We start from the raw sequence: 21,609 nt of genomic DNA on the forward strand, positions 1-21,609 counted from the left end.
GGGAGCAAAATAACTGATGATGGTCGAAGTAGAGAGGATATGAAATGTAGATTGGCGATGGCAAGGAAAGCCTTTTTGAAGAAGAGAAATTTGTTAACATCGAGTATAGATTTAAGTATCCGTAAGTCGTTTCTGAAAGTATTTCTATGGAGTGTAGCTGTGCATGGAATTGAAACATGGACGATCACTAGTTTAGACAAGAAGAGAATTGAAGCTTTCAAAATAATGTGCTGCACAAGGATGCTGAAGATTAGGTGGGTAGATCGTGTAACTAATGAGGAGGTACTGAATAGAATTGGGGAGAAGAGCAATTTGTGGTACAACTTGACTAGAATAAGAGATCGGTTAATAGGACATGTTCTGATGCATCAAGGGATCACCAATTTAGTACTGGAAGGCAGCGTGGAGGGTAAAAATTGTAGAGGGAGACCAAGAGATGAATACACTAAGCAGATTCAGAAGAATGTAGGTTGAAGAAGTTACTTGGAGATTAAGAAGCTTGCGCAGGATAGAGTAGCGTGGAGTGCTGCATCAAACCAGTCTCTGGAGTGATGACAACATCAACAACAACACCATTCGTACTACAATGGAGTAGAAAAAGTGCCTTGGCCTAGAAAACACTGCTCGTTTACAGTTTTAGGCTTTCATTAAAAGTTATTTATTGTGGAAGTATACACAGTGCTGTGGTGTCTGTCCTGCAAGTGCACTATAGAATATCCTCCGAAACATTTTTGAAGTGAAGTCTGTGTTATTTGATACGTAATATTGAAAGCATTTGAGGATGATTTCTCGTGTTTCAGGTTTGGAGCTAACTGATATCAAGCACCGCACTGCAGTCAACCGCTATGGGTGCTGCAGCACGGCCGTTGGAATGATGCTTGCTGGTCTGGTGTCTTGGGGGCTGCCCAATTGGAACTATTCCCTCTCGTTTGCTGCCCTCAGTTGCTTTATACTATTCTTCTTCTTCAGGTAATATACACAAAATAAACGATACATGGGGATGTGTAAAGATGCAATGAATATTAAAATTTTATGATTTTGAGATGAATGAACAAAGGACGACGAAAATGTACAGCTTGTGTTTAGTCAGCGTGTCTTGTGCAAGAACAGAAGTTCACCACAGATTATTTTTGAGCGAGAAGCATGTACAGTAGAAAGGCGTGATGCGAAGCACATAGCGAGCTACGTAGAGCTTTCGAGTGTCTCATCTCACTGACCAGTCGAGTGGTCCGTTGTTGTGTGTGTGTGTGTGTGTGTTGTGGGACATTGCTCGCAATTAATCAAGTGCAGGGGCTGAAGATCTGTTGGTGTTCGGTATTCCCAGACTGCTCCTACGTACGTCATCAGCCTTATAATGAGAGTTACATACACGTACTAGCCATGCTGCCATTCAGTGTACTTTGGCAGCTGAGCATTGGGTAGGAGGAATTAGAAAAGTCTGACTTAAACTCTGGTTTCAATTTCCCCCAGTTCAACTTAACGCCAATGTAGCTAATTCTCACAGAAAAATGTTTGTGCAATGTGATTTATGTACACTGTTTGTGCTTGTATATATATATATATATATATATATATATATATATATATATATATATATATGTGTGTGTGTGTGCGCGCGCGTGCATGTGGGAGGGGAGGGGGTGCGGTCTGCTTGTTCCACTTACTAAACCCACCATTTCTCCAACCAATGCCTGAGAGTTTTCAATCCTGTCTGTAGGCTGAGATGATGTTTGGTAATTCCCAGTACTCTGCCAGAGTAACTATGTCATTGGTGTGGATGGCTGCTATCACATTGCCATGGAGGCTTAATGCGTGGAACTCCAGTATATTGCCATTAGGTGCTCCCTCCTGTTTACCATGTAGTGTTGATTGTTTACCCCGAATCTCTCAAAGCCCCTGTGATTGACACATATGAACCTGTGCGGAATTCTAGCGAGTTGGCACATGAAGCTGTTATGGCTAATACGTTCTGCGGTCAAGGAAAACAGTGCCTCTGGTTCTTTATTATTATTGTCGTGTGTTGTGCGGAGAAATTGTGTTGTGGCGAGGTGATTCTGGAATTGGGGTTTGTCTGGGCTCAAGTTACTGATGCAGTGCCAGTGAGAAGTTTCTGAATTATTTACTCAACAACACTACTGAAAGAGCTCAGCAGGATGATGAGCCTGTAATTTTGTGGGATGGAGTCGTCTTTCCCTGACTTACTGAATATCAGGACCTTGCCCAGTTTCCAACGTGCAAGGAAATACCAATGTTTGAGGATAGCATTCTTGATGTTTGTAAAATATTATAATGATGTACTTACGAGCTGGGTTTGAATTCCATCTAGACCAGTTTCTTTCGTAGGATGGATTACTTGATAGTTACCATAATACACCTTGTTTTACGATACCATATGTTGGCGAACCTCGAACAGCACATTTCTTGCACATATATTTGGCTACAGTATGTATAATCTTTCATTGTTAGCAGATACTTACCGTGAATAATTTTTATTATAATTACGATAGTTTTACAGTTTGTACGACGACGTAATAAAAAAGGCATTAGAGCAGTGTTTTCTTTTCGGTACTACAGCGTTGTGTTTTATAATTAGTCCCAGAGATGTTGTTCAACTTCAAAAAATTTATTAAATTGATAATTTGTAGTCTTTGATTTAGTCTGCTCTGATGAACAACCGTTTCCGTTCTTTAAATAAAATTTGTACTGTTTGAACCTTTTTCAATATTTAATGCTTCAGGTACTTCCACAATATGCAGACAATTAGCCCTAGCTTATGCTCTTGGCGTTATGTATCTCTTAACTTATAAAAACACTCTTATTTCAGTTTTTCCGTTTTACTTCTCTGAAAGACAAAAACTGGATGTTTGGTGAAATACGTTGTTCATATAATTTAACTTCTTCACGTTTGCAAGATCAAATATTTATTTTTACATTTTGCAGTATTATAAACTCAGTAACAACGTTCTGCTTTCGCGACGCACGTTAAGCTTTTGGGACGAAATATAAACGGTAACTGAATACTGTAAAAGTTTATTGGATGAGGAATTCCGTTTTATGAAGACACCTTTGGAGGTTTGTTTTACCGAGACATGTTTCAACATTTTTTGTGCTATCTTCAGTGGATTACTTTATCTTCTTTCTTACATGAAGCTATTGGATGTTAATGCTGGTACACAATATACAACTTAGTATGGCGGCGAAAATACTGAGCAAGTTCGAAAAATCGCAGAAAATTCCTGTGAAATGACAAAAGTGGTAGAAATCAGCATGTTACCATACCACAAACAAAGGGGACAAAAACATCAAAGCCATGACAAGTTGCAGATTGTGTAACCGACTCACTGCTGCCAACATTAACATTCAATAGCTTCATGCGAGAAAGGAAATAAAGCAATCCACTGAAGATACCACAAAAAGTACTGAAACATTTCTGGGTAAATCAAAACTCAAAAGGTATCTTGCATTAGGAGGAATTCGTCATCCAACTTTCTTAGCAAGCACGGGAATAAGAAGAACTGCAACACCAAAACGTGATCGTACAAGTTCAATCCATACAACTTTTTCTTACCTTTCTTTTTACATTTACATTAATAGTGGTCGAAAATTGTGTTTTCTAGCTGTCGCTGGTCTTCGGTAAAGGTGGTGGCTCTGGTCCCTGTCCTTCCCATATAAAACATAAAAATTTAACATTTTGTAATTATTTCACAAATTGTAATGGGTAAAAACCCTTTAATTGTAATTTGAAAGAAATATTTATCTTACAGACAGCAGCGTGACCGAAATGCAGTCGCACTATCTAGTCCATATGATTTCAAGTATCGTATGTCTGATGTAGGCGTGAGGCGCCTAGGCAACAAGTGTGAAAGTTGTGTTCGAAGGGCTAAAACTGCCCTGGAAGAATGTTCCGCCTGGTCCCGGAGGGTTGCGAATCTAGCGTCTCTTACTGGTTCACCGTCCCATCAGATTAAACGCAGTTTGGTGGGCGGTGTCCAACCCAGTGAGTGTCTGATTCGATTATGGGCCTCAAAGAGTATGTGTTTGTTCCACACGTCAATTCCGACTGGGGCGTTTACCGATAAGGTTTCCAGTAGCAAAGGCATGCTGCGCTATGTTGAGTACTCTGCTTTTTATTGGCCCTGAGAGGTGAAGACTCCGATTTCTCGATTTCTCAAGTTCCTTTAGCTCTATTCCACTGTCTTGGTGGCCGTTTGTCGTTCGGTTCTGTCAATCTGTCTATCGGTACAACAGACAAAACATCTGATTATCTTAAACTGTCTGCGACGTTCTGATAGCATATCAATCACTACCGCGATGTGTGTGTTCTTCTGATTGCTGAACATGATAGCTTCGATCCTATTATTATGCACACTGAGGAAAATTGTAGTAATTATCACACCAACAATCTGTCTATCATCACAGGACAAGAGTCACAGTTAACTTTAACAATTTTCATATGACATTTATAGATCATTTGTTAAATAATTCCTATTATACCTTAATGGGTTATTTAGACAACGTAGAACAATCGTTTGTAAAAATGTAACACATATTTATAATACAATTCCCACTTCATTCTACAATATACTTTCTATAATACAAATTCTTACTGGAAAATCTTACATGTAGATCTTATTCGTCATAGTGAGGGGACAACCAACTGGTTTTAACAACCGATTGTCCAGTCTACAATTTTTTTGTTCAGTCCTTTTTTTTCAGTCAAGTGAAACAACCAATAATTGAATGTAGTCTCTGCGACCTTGTAAACTGTATCAGTGTTCTCACTCAGTCTCAATGTTTGAATTGTTTCACTTAATGTGAGACAGCTGACTGACAAGTCTCTGATGGTTACATCAGCCATATTAATGTTTTCACTCAGTCTCTGGGTTTGAGAGATTTCATGTGCATACTCTTTCAGTCTTTTCGGTTATACATGAATCACAACTAATTTTGCCAACTTCTTTAGAGAAAAGTAATGTAATTTATCTCAAGGAAAGCTGAAAAAAGTATATTTCTTAAAATGAAGCATTTTTAAAATTTAAGTATTCATTTACTTAAATATGCATTTTTCGTCCTTCCGGTATTAAATGTGGATGTTTGGTGGGTTTTAATTGGTTAATGATTGGTGCTACAAGATAAATTTATGTTGAACTAAATGAACAATCACTTTTTTATTTAAATTTACTGAAACTCTATTTCCTCTGGTTTGCACCAATCAGCAATCATCCTATTTTGGTACATGCTGAGGTGACGTGAACATAAAACATATAATGTCAATTGTTGGAAGCTTTTTTCGCGAGAAATATTTGTTAATTTTCTTTGTATTTCTTTAAGTAATATGGATTCAGGCTATGAATCATCTTTGCAGAGACTTTAAATCTCACTGAGTTTGCCTTGAGGATCAATTTCTAATCAGTCATAAGGTTTATTCCATCCTCACACCACTGAGCATTTCGGAATTCTGAAACCAAACACAGAGTTCACTATTAACAAAATGCCTCTTCATAAACATGGATGAAGAGCCAAACTAATAGTTAGTCAATGCACTCAATAAAAATCAGATGTCGGGACGACAACAACGGTGACGACAAATGATAACAGAGTTGAGTCAACAATAAGGGTTAAATAGTGGCATAACAATGGAATGTTCACACTCAAAATGGAATGCATTGTTTTCCAACAACCAACTGAATCGATTCCTTTGATTCAGTTGTTCCCATCACTACTTCCTCATCTGAATATACATTTTATTGCTCAGGAATATCTACTCAGTTTTTCAGAGTTACTAAGATTCAAAGATTGAAGTGCATAGGAATAACGAAAATTGTAATGTGAATTGGAATATATATATATATATATATATATAATATGTGTCTCATAATGGAACATTCGTTTCCCTATTAAGCTTAATTTGTTTCGAGTATGAACATACTACAATACTAAAGAATATTGTGCACTATCGATAAATTATTGTTAAGCTCGAAATGCAACCATTTAAATGTCCAAATGTACAAGTAAAGTTTTCATTGTGTCTTTTCTTTGTATTAAGCTGACAGCTCTAATATTGTTGTAAAGCTGATAAGTTGACCAATATTCTACTACAACTACAACTACTACTGTGATTAGTACTTACAGGAGACTTGTATTTTTTTGGTGACAGTTGGTTCCCCGAGTCTCCACGCTGGCTGGCGTGCAGGGGTCGCGAGGAGGAGGCGCTGGCCGTTGTGCGTCGCATAGCAGCCACCAACGGCTCCACGGTGCCTCCGTTCGCCTTGCAGGTGATCCAGACCGTGGGCAAGAGCAAGACAGACAGGAAGGGCTTCCTTGGCATATTCTCCAGCTGGAACGTCTTCAGGAACACAGTAATCCTCATTGTTGCCAGGTGACTTACCAAACAACTTTCCAACTCGTCTTTGTTCTACTAGAACCTAGCAGTTTATGGGTGGTACATATTATCTGCAGCCTCTTCAAATTTCTAGTTCAAGGGGAAGGCGAAGGTGGCACAAAACTTGTGAAACCTTCCTAATTTCCTTCCAGTCTATTCGGGACCAAAAATGACCAAAATTATGTTTTGTCACCAGGTGGCAACTTCTGACTACAGTGCTGCATGTATGATGTTTTCTCCAGTATTGTGGCGGTCGTGGAGTTACCAATGCACAAGCAATCTGCACTTTATTTATTGACTGATGCCTCCATACAGCAATACAGTCAGCAATGCCATGGTGTGGCCACTGTCACATGGGCAGTGTGTGGAGGTGGAACGCAGAAGCAGCACAACAGCAGCTGACAGCGCTGTATGTGATGTGTCAGCTTATAACGTATCTATACGTTACTGTGCATGTAAGGTTTCTATCGTGTCCACCCATTCGTCTAATACAGGGTGCCTAGGAAGCTGTTTTCTCGGATACCTAGACATCAACTCAAGCAAATCTTATTAATGGAGTTTACTACAGTAAATTAAATTGACAGTACTTAACTTTGCCTTTGTCACAAAGAGGTGCCGCAAGCAATTGGCGACCCGTATATATATCGAAGGACATTGATTATTTTCAATTCGCATGCAAGCAATTTGTGTAGATCACAAGTCACAGCTAATCGTTTGGATCACGGCCCGTCTTCTAGCGAGGCTGTGGCTATGCAGAGTGGCGCTTATACAATCTTCATGTAGGGGCTGCTCCTGTCGTTGTGTCACCCTAGTGAGCGTGCTAATGGCTGATGTCGTCTCACAGTCCTCTCTGCTGTATCATTCTAGACTGATGTGCTGGTGCTTGATGTTAACACTCGATCAGTTTTAATTCTGACATACGCATATAAGATTCCACTGTTGGTGGAAACGAGGTATGAAATTCGATGATTAATGCTTAGCGATTGAGTACAGACAGGTACAATCTGATTGCTATTGCAAGAGTATTTATTACTATGTAAACAGTGATCGAAATGTAAAAAAAATGGTAATAAATAAAAATATCTTTGTACTTAGCCATAATTTTAAATCCTATAATATCGTTTGAATGAATTTAAATTGCAGAATAAAACGGTCGTCAGCTCCAAAAATGAGCAAAATTTTAGTAAATGACTGTAACGTCATTGAAATCACCTGAATATTGTGTGTTGAAGACAAAACATCAACTTGACAAATTCCACCCATGCTAGCTGACATGTGAAAAACAAGTGTGACATGAACACAAAAGATGTCAATTTGGAATGCAATGTTGTTAGTTACCATAGTGATCACCAATAACAATCAATGACTAGTAAAATTTTACGAAAACTGTGCTATGTTTGTAAACATTCCCTTTTTGAACTCACTGTTATTGACTTGTGGATAATAGCCTAACAGTTTAGAATAATCTGACTGTGTGTAACTGATAAAGGCTGATCAGTTAATATTTGAATGGGAGTTGTTTTGTATCAACTATAACAAAGTTAATTAGGATGTCAGGCAGCAATAATTGGTACAAACTTTGTTCTTAAGGTTCCATTATTTTGTCTAAACAGCACGAATGACGCAGTTACGCCCTTCATCTGACAAAATAATAATAGTTTACTCATCACAGACCGCCTATTAATATCGTCACATGCCAATATGCTTTTTGTAGCACTGACTGTGCAATCCTCACTGCAATCCAAATCGTTGGTGCCCGGTGCGGTTATTTGCGTAATCACGGTACACAAATGAACACTTAAACATACCAACACGTAACTCAGTTAATGCCATTTCCGTATTTGCTGGAGGTCACGCTCACGGTGTTGGGTGACGCACACACTTGTTAAACAATGGTAAATGCGGTCGGCCATCCTGCGGAAATCCGCCCTGCTCGTTTAGCAGTCAACAATTTACTTTTTCAGAGTCTCAACACTGATTACTTTTTGGTGCATTCGGCTCTCGACTATGGATAGTACCTACTGCGACCTTTGTGAGGAAAAGATATACTGTTCTTCATACATAAGGGGTAGTTGACCCCTTTCATCCCCACCTCCCTCCCAAATGCCAAATGGACTTCTTTGAAACTGGAGATGGAAAAGAATATAGACAGAGTTAACAGTGATAGAAAGTGAATAAATATATAAATTCAAGAACAACAAAATTTGCAAACTGAATCCTCTGACTCTGGTAGTAAACTGCCCCTACAAAACAGATTACAGCTCAGTTACAAACTATACAAATGACACAACTAAAATTGTAATTTGTTGAAACAATACTATCACATATAGATTATAACAAAATGCCTCACTACCATAATTTATTAACTATACAACGCTGGATGTCTATTGAATCATATTGTAACAAAACTATTTTCATTTTGGTTGATCTCTGTGAGGTCTGCTGTGCAGAATACAACGAAAATCCTACTATATTAGCACCACACACCACAGGAAACAACTATCTCTAATTAGACTAATACCTACTTAATACAAATGCAGATAAATGACAATAATTTCATCTCTACTCACAAATATATATATAAATCTATCGTTAGTGTGGTCATCACAAGATAAATCTCTAAAGAAAGGTCTTTCTCATTTGTTACAAATTGTGTTTCCTGCTTTTGAGTGTCTGTTATTCCCACAGTTCATAGAATGCTCCATATCTAGGTCATATTAATACACTCTACAATATTCTAAACACTAATATTTCTCACACTATAAAGGATAACTATGTCTCAGTTCTTACATGCAATTCATGCCTTAAATACGGTTAAGTCTTTTGTCATCATGAAAACCCATAATCCAGAATAGAAACTAATATAGTAAATAAAAGACAACAACTGACACTTGAACACCAGTTCTCAAGATCTTTATTCTCCAAACACACATAATAACCAAAATCATCCATATACACTTATGTTTGTGGCTGTCTAGGCCCTACTTTATCGTCCTGAATACTTCTCTCCTTCAGATTGCCCCAATCTTCACACGGATAGTAGCTCTTTATATTTTCAATTTGTTCCTTTCCATGCACTCCATCGGTTTGAGCATATTCCAACTCCAAAGTATTGTGGTGTTCGATCTTGATAATTTTATATGGTACCTCATATACATGGTTAAATTTATGTATTTCAGAATCTGTCTTCTTGGATTTAGCATGCACTTTCACCAACACTAGGTCTCCTACCCTGTAGCTTACAGATTTCGCCGATTTATCATGTCTTTCCTGCCTCCTTTTAACATTCTCTCTCATGGTTCATTTCTACTAGTTCAAGTTTCCTTTCCAAAGTTTGGTTATCTTCTTGTGGATATTCTACCAACTCACGAAAAACAGTCAGGTAAGATTTCGCATGGTGCAAATCTTTTCGGATCATGTGTTAGGTGGTTCCAAATACACTCGAATTCTTCTAGGTATTCCTTCCAAGTACCGTGTTTCTTGTCACAATAGGTCAGAGACAAACGATTTAACTCCATCATCCGTTCGGCCTGGTTCGAAACCAGTTTGTATCTACAGATGGCGGTCTGTTTTATTTGATGCCTATTCAACATTTCCCTCCACTTCTTGGATCGGAATTGGGATCCATTATCACTTCGGATTCATTTCAGTGTACATGCATTGCTAAAGCGATCTTTTTCAAACTTATAAATGATGACCTTGCTGGTTGCTTTCTTTAATGGATAAAACTTCAGAAATTTAGATACTAATTTTTCTGCAACTAGAATTTGGGCGTAATTTTTTTGCCACAGGCAAGGGACTGAACAGGTCCACTGCCACGATGTCTCTAATTGATTCTGGTATGACTGGATGCATGTAACCTTTATGTTGAACAGTGGCAGTTTTAGTTTTCTGACAGGTGTCACAAGTGCTGAGCAACTTGTGTTTATGCATATATGTTGAAGATGCTGTCCAATTTCCGTTTCTCAAGGCGTTTCTTAGGTCCATAATGGGCATTGCTTTAATGTGTGTAGCAGATTAACTTGTCTATTATATTCTCTGGTATACATAGTCTCCAGCTCTCTTCTTCCTCTATTTTTCTCTTGTACAGTATTCCCTGGTGGATATAACAGTATATCCTAATCTTTTCTTTACCAGCACATCTATACTTATTCTTGATTAATTTCAGTTTTTCGTCCTGGTTTTGCTCCCTACGTGTGTTCCTCAAGAACCTCTTCACAAGATCTTCATGCTGTACACCCTTCATTAAATTTACCTGAACTTCTCCGTCTTCTGGTCCTCTCACACCTGTTCCCCAAGGATCGAGTGGCTGCCTTGATAATGCATCAGGTACAGTACATGACTTACCTGGCTGGCTTGTATATCACTTTGCATTCATGATCTTGCAATGCAATTTTATCAACCACCTGTGTTTCAGTTTACTTGTGGTTAAGAATGTTAGGGCTTTGTAGACCGTGACCACCTTTACATGTCATCCTGTTAGATAATAACGAAATCGCTTAAAAGCCCACACAATAGACGGTGCCCCTTCCTCCATAATGCTGTATCTCCTTTGCCATGCATTCAAGCTTCTGCTTTATAACCTTGCTCTCTCCTTCTTTCTCTATCTGGTTTAAATGTATGCCTAGTCCATAATCTGAGCTACCCACTCTCAAATAAAAGTCTCTAGAGAAATCAGGATGACATAATATATCTGCATTACACAATGCTTCTTTAATCCTTTCAAATTCTTCTTGACATTCATCATTCCAATGCAGGTCATTTTGGCTTTAGTAAGTGTTCTCAAATGGTTCAAATGGCTCTGAGCACTATGGAACTCAACTTCTGAGGTCATTAGTCCCCTAGAACTTAGAACTAGTTAAACCTAACTAACCTAAGGACATCACACACATCCATGCCCGAGGCAGGATTCGAACCTGCGACCGTAGCGGTCGCTCGGTTCCAGACTGTAGCGCCTAGAACCACTCGGCCACACCGGCCGGCAAGTGTTCTCAGTTTTGGGGCAGTGAGTACAGGTTCCTTCAGGAATTTTCGATAGAGCTCACATACGCCGAAGAATGCTCTCAGTTGCCTTTTTTTAAGGTCTGGAAATTGCCTAATTGTCTCGAGTTTACTTGGATCAGGATAAATACCCTCTTCCGTAACTATGAAGCCAAGAATTTTATCTGGCATTTACCAAATTCTGTCTTACCTACGTTTGCTGTTACCCTAGCTTTCTCAAACGCCTGCAAGACTCCCTCAAGTGTCTCTAAATGTTCTTCTCATGTCTCAGTTGCAATTAATATATCATCTACGTTAACAGTAAACTTCTTAAGTAATTCTTCTACCAAAATATTGTCCAATGCTCTAACAAATTCCAAGACCGATACATTAAGCCCAAATGGCTTGGAATGTATACCTCAGAGAAAGACTGGATAGTGAAGGGGGAGGCGTGTTTATAGCGATAAGAAGCGCAATAGTATTAAAGGAAATTGACGGAGGTCTGAAACGTGAAATACTTTGGGGAAAGGTAACGGTTAAAGCAGGCTCAAACATGGCAATTCGATGTCTCTATAGGCCCTCTGGCTCAGCAGCTGTTGTGGCAGAACACCTGAAGGAAAATTTGGAAAATATTTCGAGTAGATTTTCCGACCATGTTATAATTTTGTGTGGAGATTTTAATTTACCAGATATATACTAGGAGACTTAAACGTTTATAACAGGTGGCAGGGACGAAGAATCCAGTGAAATTTTTTTAAGTGCATTATCTGAATACTACCTTGAGCAGTTAAACAGAGAACCGACTCGTGGCGATAACATATTAGACCTTCTGGTGACAAATAGATCCAAACTATTAGTAACAGTTAATGCAGAACAGGGAAACAGCGATCACAAAGCAGTTTCAGCATCGGTGATTTCAGCCATAAATAGAACCATTAATAAAGGTAGGAAGATTTTTCTATTTAGCAAAAGTGACAAAAAGCAGATTTCAGAGTACTTGACGGCTCAACACAGAAGTTCTATCTCAAGTACAGATGTACAGATAGTGCTGAGGATCAGTGGACAAAGTTCAAAACCATCGTACAATATGCGTTCGATGAGTATGTGCCAAGCAAGATCGTAAGAGATGGAAAAGAGTCACCATGGTACAACAACCGAGTCAGAAAACTGCTGCGGAAGCAAAGGGAACTTCACAGCAAACGTAAACATAGACAAAGCCTTGCAGACAAACGAAAATTACACGAAGCAAAATGTAGCGTGAGGAGGGTTATGCGAGAGGCGTTCAACGAATTCAAAAGTAAAGTTCTATGTACTGACTTGGCAGAAAATCCTACGAAATTTTGGTCTTACGTCAAAGCGGTAGGTGGATCAAAACAAAATGTCCAGACACTCTGTGAACAAAATGGTATTGAAACAGAGGATGACTGACTAAAGGCCGAAATACGAAATGTCTTTTTCCAAAGCCGTTTCACAGAGGAAGACAGCACTGTAGTTCCTACTCTAGATTGTCACACAGATGACAGAATGGTAGATACCGAAATAGATGAAAGATGGATAGAAAAACAATTAAAATCGCTTAAAAGAGCAAAGGACGCTGGACCTGATGGGATACCAGTTTGATTTTACTCAGAGTACGCGAAGGAACTTGCCCCCCTTCTTGCAGTGGTGTACCGTAGGTGTCTGGAAGAGCACAGCGTTCCAAAAGATTGGAAAAGGGCAAAGGCCATCCCCGTTTTCAAGAAGGGACGTCGAACAGATGTGCAGAACTATAGACCTATACCTCTAACGTCGATTAGTTGTAGAATTTTGGAACACCTATTATGTTAGAGTATAATGACTTTTCTGGAGACTAGAAATCTACTCTGTAGGAATCAGCATGGGTTTCGCAAAAGACGATCGTGTGAAACTCAGCTCGCGCTATTCGTCCACGAGACTCACACGGCCATAGACATGGGTTCTCAGGTAGATGCCGTGTTTCTTGACTTCTGCAAGGCGTTTGATACAGTTTCCCACAGTCATTTAATGAACAAAGTGAGAGCATATGGACTATCAGACCAATTATGCGATTGGATTGAAGAGTTCCTAGATAACAGGATGCAGCATGTCTTTCTCAATGGAGAGAAGTGTTCTGAAATAAGAATGATTTCAAGTGTGCCAAAGGGGAATGTCGTAGGACTGTTGCTATTTACAACATATATAAATTACCTTGTGAATAACATCAGAAGTTCACCAAGGCTTTTGCGGATGATGCTGTAGTATATTAAGAGGTTGTAACAATGAAAAATTGTGTTGAAATTCTGGAGGATCTGCAACAAACTGACGCATGGTGCAGGTAATGGCAATTTAATCTAAATGTAGACAAGTGTAATGTCCTGTAAATACATAGAAAGAAATATCCTTTATCATTTAGCTACAATATAGCAGATCAGCAACTGGAAGCAGTTAATTATATAAATTATCTGGGAGTAGGCATTAGGAGTGATTTAAAATGGAATGACCATTTAAAATTAATCGTCAGTAAAGTAGATGCCAGACTGAGATTCATTGGAAGAATCCTAAGGAAATGCAATCCGAAAACAAAGGAAGTAGGTTACAGTACACTTGTTTGCCCACTGGTTGGATACTGCTCACCGGTGTGGGATCCGTACCAGGTAGGATTGATAGAAGAGATAGAGAAGATTCAAAGGAGAGCAGCACGCTTCGTTACAGGATGATTTAGTAATCGTGATAGCATTACAGAGATAATAGATAAATTCCAGTGGAAGACTCTGCAAGAGAGACGCTCAGTAGCTTGGTACAGGCTTTTGTTGAAGTTTCGAGAACATACCTTCACCGAGGAGTCAAGCAGTATATTGCTCCCTCCTGCGTATATCTCGCAAAGAGACCATGAGGATAAAATCAGAGAGATTAGAGCCCACACAGAGGCATACTGACAATCTTTCTATCCATGAACATTACGAGACGGGAATAGAAGGGAGAACCGATAGAGGTACTCAAGGTACCCTCCGCCACACACCGTCAGGTGGCTTGCGGAGTATGGATGTGGATGTAGATGGCAATACTCTAAAATGATAACTTCTGCCAGCTTACATGAAGGCAGTATACTGACATGACTCAGAGGTCAGAGGTATTTGCCAGTATCCTGTGGGCAAGTCAATGCTACTAAGTATCTTTGCACCCCGAAACCTTTGAATTAATTCTTCTATCGTTTTTGGCTTGTCTTGATCTGGTTGAATGATTTTATTTACTGTACATGCATCCAAAACTATTCTCACTTTCCCATGTTTCTTGTCTACCACAAATAATAGACTGTTGTATTGGTCTTGGTTCTCTCAATAGCCCCAAGGTCAACGATTCTTTGTATTTCCTCTTCTACTGCTTTCCATTTAGCGTGAGGGATGGAGTATTGTTTTGAAAGACTTGTGTTCCTTAATTTTCAATTTACATTCTACCTCTTTCATGATTCCTGGCTGCTGAGAGAAAACTTTGCTGTGCTTATGTGAGATCTCTGGTAACCTCTTCCGAATCTCTTCATCCAAATGTGTCATATATTCTAGTTTCTTGCCTATAGCATCTTCACTAGGTTGATCTGCTTGTGCTAATCCCTCGTAGAATATCAATACTTGCTCATCAACCGATTGTTCTTCTGTAGGCGCACCGCATAACACAAATTCACCTGTCAGAACTCTTCTGACTTCTAACTTTCTACCAAGGTCAGTTCTCTCATTTCTCCTGTCCTGTCCTTTTACACTCACTGTGCATTCATCGAAATTTATGATTGCTTCTACTTCATTTAGCCAGTCAATTCCCAAAATAACTGTATGGTATCTTAAAAAATGTCGCTTTATATGCTTCTCCCTCTACTTCAAACCCAGTCATTGCTTGTTCCTTAATGGGCTTACTTTTGGCACCTACAGCATTTGCAACTCGGACATCATTTATGTGAAAACTACGTAAGGTGGCGTTAGTATTCAGTATCTGGTCATATAGCTTTCGAGACATAGCACGCACTTCACTCCCAGTGTCAACTAAGGCATCAACATCTAGTCCACACATCTTTATCCTGACTACAAGTGGACCTCATCAGGAGTGGGTTCTAGTTTACTTTTTCCTTTCTTCCTGATCTTAGGCCTCACTATTTCTTTGCCTGCCACCTTCTCTCTCATATTCCCTTGTATTTTCATCTCTTCTGGAAAGGCCTTGGAACTGATGTCCATTTCCATGGGCCCTACTTCCATGATAGTCTCCTCTTCCTCGGTTGAACGATTGATTATTAAACTGATTCCATTGGTAATTGTCTTCTTTTTGGCCCTGCTCACCTGCTTCATTATTCTCTTACCCACATGTGTGCTCCAGTATCTCCATCAGGGCTTCTCTATCTTTAAACTTCTGAACACTTTGACCAGTACTTCTTTATAAATTGTCCTTTAAACTGCTCATAACTACTAACTTTATCTTTTTTCTTCACTCCATTCTATCTATTGCAAACCGAATTTTGTCTTTGTCTCGAAAATGTGTTGGAAAAATGTCTCTCAACCATTTCATAAAAATCTTCAGGTGGAGCACTCCCTTTGGCTTATTTTTTTGTCCCACATGAACTTGTGGATGACGATTATCACCAAACATGAATGTTATCACTTTACCTTCTCCTATAGCTAGTGTTGCATAACCAATTTTTCTGCCAGTCTCCTCAGTTTTCGTTTCTAATTGTTGGATTTCGCTTTGTAAATGTTGTATGTCCTGTGCAATCCTCCTGTTATCTTCGCCCCTCTGCAATGTTATTGCGCTTTGTATATTTTGAGCTAATTCAGTCTGTTTGTTGCCTACTCCCTAAATAGCTACTTAACATTGCTGTTGGTTCTGCATTATCTCTTCGATCTTTCCCCCTAATTCTTCTTTAACTTCTTGAACCTCTTCATGGGCTTTCTCGGTTATCTCTTCTCCCATCTTCTTTGCATCTTTTTAGAGCAGGTTTATGCCCTGCTGGAATCTGCCTTCTCCCTCCTTGCAGTCTTTCCTCACCTATTCCTTATAATTCTGTAATTGTCTGTTAAAATTTTCATGCTCTTGTAGTGTCATCTCAATTTCCTCATTGACAATGTCAATCTTTTCTTGGGTTTTTCTATTGGTTCCCTCGATTTTCTGATTGGTGGCTCTGATTTCCTTATTAGTGGCTTCAGTCTTTTCTTGGGTCATTTTACTGTGTTCCTTGGTTTCCTGCTTGGTGTCCTCCATTTTCCAATTGGTGGCTTCAATCTTGGCATCAATCTTTTCTAATATCGCCAGTAGCACATATTTCTGCCTGCCCACTACAATGTTTACTACAGGTTTAATTTGTATCTTGAGGTAATTGGTGGAATGAGATAATGGGCTTTCTATTGATAGTCCACAGCCACTGATTCCTGAATCAACTCTATCCTCCTGTCCAACTCCTTCTTCCCAGATTCTACCTCCAGAATCTCCTGCTTGATTTCAGTAGACATGTTTGGTTACATATATTACATACAGGCAACACTATAAATTAACCATTGGGTACCGTAAGACTCTTGAGCACCTGACAATTAAAACAAAATAATGACAGCAGTACTTCAACTAGCTCAAAACAGAAACAGTACCTGTTTGCACTGGATATATAAAAAACTTCACCAACTTATCTGAATTAAACACCAATGGTAATATTCATCATCTCACACCAAAGCATCAAAAATCAAATAACACCACCAATTAACTTATGAAACCTGTAATCAACAATTAATGCTACAGCATAAGTCTTAAAATCTATTCGCAGCTGTCTTGCTGGTGAAAACATAAAAATATATGCATACATAGACAAACTACTGCCGAGCCAGAAAATACCGAAATGGAAGGAAAAATTACTATACAATTCTTGTAGCGTTACAAAATGTGATTATATGCTCTGCAGATAGCCTAATTAAATTATTATTGCGCCAGCAGGTTGTCTCGACTCGTTGCATGATGCTAATACTTGTTGCGGAATTCAATATTCGTTGCGTGCTGTGTTAACTGGTAGCTGGGGTAACCATTATCACAGTTCCAGTTATATTTTTAAAACAGTTATTGTAACAGTTATAAATAAGTTTCATGTTATTTTTTACTACTGAATACTCCAATGGAGTTACAGTTAAATATCGACACAAGTGGAATCCATGAGTTTAGTTATCAGTATCACTGTGAATAGAGCGAAATGGCAGGAATGTCGTACGAATCATGCCATAACCTTAGCTAATTAACTGCGGGTAGATTTCACTTGATGTTCGAACGATTATTAGTGTTTCATATCATATGTATGTATGTTATCACAGTAGCTATTATAAACATTATCCTCACAGCTTCAGCACAAAATGCAGAACTTCGCCATAGCACTGTTTAAGTTAAATGTTAACAATGTGCATTTTTAAGTATGAAGTAATATGTAAGCTGAATAATGCAGGTTGAATTCAAAGGTTGTGCTGTTTACTTAATAGAATAAGTGTATGGCCTTGTAATAAAATACAAAAATATACATAATGTGATAGATTCGTTTACTCCTCTACGCTATCCAAGTTTTAGTTGAGATTTGGAAAACTGCTCGATTTCTTCAGCTACAACATGTGTATGAAAAGTTTGACAGTGTTAAATTTCTGGGATTACAACTCAATAATTAATTCAGTTGGGAAGGGCATACCACAGAATTGCTGGAATGCCTAAACAAGTCTGTATTGGTAGTGAGAATGATGTCAGATGTAGGAGACATAAATATAAAAATAAAGAAAGCTATATACTTTCATTCTATTATGTCATAAGGGATCATATTCTGGGGTAACTCAACAAATCGAGCAAACGTTTTTAGCATGTAAAAGTGTGTAATAAAAATCATTTGTGGTATAAATTCAAGTACAACATGTACAAACTTGTTTAAGGAACTTTGTATTCTAACCACTGCTTCCTAGTATATTTATTCCTTAATGAAATTTGTTGCACATATGTCGAACCAACAGCTGAATACATAATATCAGTACTAGGAAATACAAACAATGATCTACATAAAGACCTAAAATCACTTACCTTGGTCCAAAAAGTGGTCCAATATTCAGGAACACACACTTTCAATAAATTGCTAGCAAGTCAGCAACCAATAAAAACTTGGTTTGAGATAAAGCACGGTTTACAGAGAGTTTGAAAGACTTTTTGATAGGCAACTCGTTCTACTCTATAGATGAATATCTTAACAGGGACTGTTAGACCAGCTTAAGTAAAAATTCTGCTATGTTTCAGTTTTGCCAGCACTTGGTCACAGCAGTCAAGATCAGGTACCTGTATCTGATAAATTTATTAAACATGCATAACTATGTTTTATTCTGGCAGTGTATTAATCCTGTAAACATTAGCAACTCCAGTTTACTATAATACATTCATGTATTTTGACAATCTCCTGACAAATGATGAGGATAGTAAGTATTATATTCAAATGTTTTATGTGATACTTTGTCCTCTTCGATAGCCACCGGCTATTTCCATAGCGGTATGAAAGTATTTGTTCATTCCAGTAAATATCCTCTCTGCAAATATCACCGGGCTCTATGACCTCCAACTAGAGTCAGGAACACAGTTACTAACTTCCAGGTTACCTGTACTGGTAGCCGTTAACTTACAGAGAAGTAGAACTGTGAGCAAATAACAATAACTACCGGAGATAAATACTGACCTCATAGTTATTTCCATAGTCGCTCTAATTCCTTATGGTAGCTATATTTGTACTACCTGCCCAAACTAAATTGACAAACAAGGCGGTGGCTCAAGGGAACGACCATACATGTCAATGCGTGTACTGCAGCCCCTGTTAGCCACCACTCTTACATTAACTTCATTTAACTGTTTGTGCTGAAAGTAGTGATGGTGCACGAAATAGTACACAGTTCTATTAACAGATGGCGCGCAGTCTCATAGTTATTTCCATGACCTAGAGAACACCCTCAAAATGGTCTATCCCTCTCCTTCGATGAGTTGACGCGCAAGCGTAGTAAGATCTTCAGGTCAACAGATGGCGCGAGGCACCATTGGCAGTTATTGAGATACCTGCCAGTATGAGGTGAGCGGTTATCGCAGTAACCATTACTTCTCAGTAATCGGATATTTCTATCAGTTAAGTTATTTTTTGCCACCTCTAGTCGCTGCCGCTGGTGTCAATGCCATTGGCTCATTATATGCGGCGACTTGGCTGACGCGTCACTGGCTGCCCACCGCCCGGTGCAATCTGTATAGACGTTGTCGTCGAAGTTCGCTGATCGGTGGCCAGGTGGCACTGCAGTCAGAATACTTAGTAGCTTCTCCACGAGATGTCAGCTTCGGCAGCATGTTGGTGGCTGCTCGGTGTAGCATGTCTACGCCGTCTAAACTCTCACGTGCTTGTAACTGGTGCTGTGTCGAATTACTTCCTGACTGACGTTCTTTGACGCGGCTGCTGGGCTCCGTGCATTATTGCCTACGTATAAGATTATGCGTCCACATTAATTTTCGAGATTTTAAAACGGTTTACAGCCGGTTTCGTGCGTAAAGACTGAGCACAATACTTCTTTGACACGTTTGTAATGAATACGCGATCAGTTACGTCGCGATAATTTCTCCCCGTGTCTCTCGTTAATATTAACCTCGGACTGTTTTACACACGAATTTCCGTGCTTGTACTCCACAGTAGAGTTTATTAACACTGTCCCTGTCGTCCGATACTGCCAATTGCTTTTAATTATTAGGTGTTAGAACGTTCTATTATCCTACAATTACATCGTAATACAGTGTCCGAAGTTTTTTATGCATTTTCACAATGAAAACCATTACAAAGTACCGTTTATCGAAGATGGTTTTTCACGAAATTTCTCAATTGTTCATACATACGTAAATTAATGAGAAGTTTTCGTTACCATTTAAACTTTTGGTGATTTTCTTAATACTGCCAATGTTCTTTCGCGATAAGCACACTTGAACCTATTGTTGTTATTCTCCTCCTCTTATCGCACTGCACACTGTCCTTTCATAGAATGCCACAATGAAACACTCCCTTTTAAAACTCATCGTTATTGACTTGTGGATAACAGCCTAACAGTTTAGAATAGTTCGACCGTGTGCAGCTGATAAAAGCTACTCCGTTAATATTTGAACAGGAGTTGTTTCATATCAAATCCAACAAAGTCAATTTGAATGTCAGGTAGCAATAATCGGTATATACTTTGTTGTTAGGGTTCTATATATATATTGTCCAAACAGCACAAATGAGGAAGTTACTCCCTTCATCTGACAAAATAATAACGGTTAACTCATCAAAGGTCGCCTATTAATATCGTCACACACCAATATCCTCCATGTAGCACCAACTGCACAATCCTCACTGCAATTCAAATCGTTGGTGTCCGGCGCGGTTATCGCGTAATCACGGTATGCAAATGAACACTTAAACATACCGACAGGTCACTTAGTTAATGCCATTTCCGTATTTGCTGGAGGTCACGCCTACGGCGCTGGGTGACACACACAGCCGTTAAACAATGGTAAATGCGGTCACCCCTCCTGCCGAAATCCGCCCTGCTCGTTTACTAGCCAACAACTTACTTTTTCGGAGTCTCAACACTGGCTACTTTCTGGCGCACTCGGCTCTCGACTATCGATAGTACCTACTGCGAGCTGCGTGAGGCAAAGATATATTGTTCTCCACATGTAAGGGGCGGTTGACTCTTTAAATGTTGCGCAATTCACGAGAATGCTGTGTGCCTGAAAATATCCTTCGTGTTAAAACTGTTTATTATTCTTTACTTTTTACTCTACAGCTGATGGTTTATCAAATAGATGCAGTAAAAACTTTCATTCATTTCAACACCATACCTGTTTTTCACTAGCAGTGTTATTTTGATGTGTGCATAAAATATCACTTACAAAATACAACATAAAATTCTAAAACTACTTTCACTACATGAAATCCATCATATTGTTATCATAGAAACTGTACTTCAATTAAAATCACTTTTAATTTGAACTGATTGTCTGCATTAGTAGTGCAATACTAATGAGCAATTGTCGCTACTACTGTATTTTGTTGCAATAATCTCTCGGTCGAATATAAACTGTAAATTTAATTACATTTGGCTTCTTTTGGCTATTTTATTTTCACTTATAACTTTCTTGGAATCGTGGTTAAGTGATAGAAAAAATCCTGTTAATGATTAATGACTAGTGTCAATGAAGTGTCTCTCGACAAG

At 38.8% G+C, this 21,609-nt stretch overlaps 1 protein-coding gene across 1 annotated transcript in view; it reads left to right on the forward strand.

Annotated features, from left to right (window-relative positions):
- Positions 1-21,609, forward strand: part of LOC126473668 (solute carrier family 22 member 7-like) — a 333,310-nt gene that overhangs the window by 302,807 nt on the left and 8,894 nt on the right. Inside the window, exons 6-7 of the mRNA XM_050100901.1 lie at positions 801-969; positions 6,158-6,379. Of these exons, the coding sequence (XP_049956858.1) occupies positions 801-969; positions 6,158-6,379 (391 nt within the window). The remainder of the gene's footprint in view (positions 1-800; positions 970-6,157; positions 6,380-21,609) is intronic.

This window comes from Schistocerca serialis, chromosome 4 (genome assembly GCF_023864345.2).
Source record: "Schistocerca serialis cubense isolate TAMUIC-IGC-003099 chromosome 4, iqSchSeri2.2, whole genome shotgun sequence".
Classification (NCBI taxonomy): domain Eukaryota; kingdom Metazoa; phylum Arthropoda; class Insecta; order Orthoptera; family Acrididae; genus Schistocerca; species Schistocerca serialis.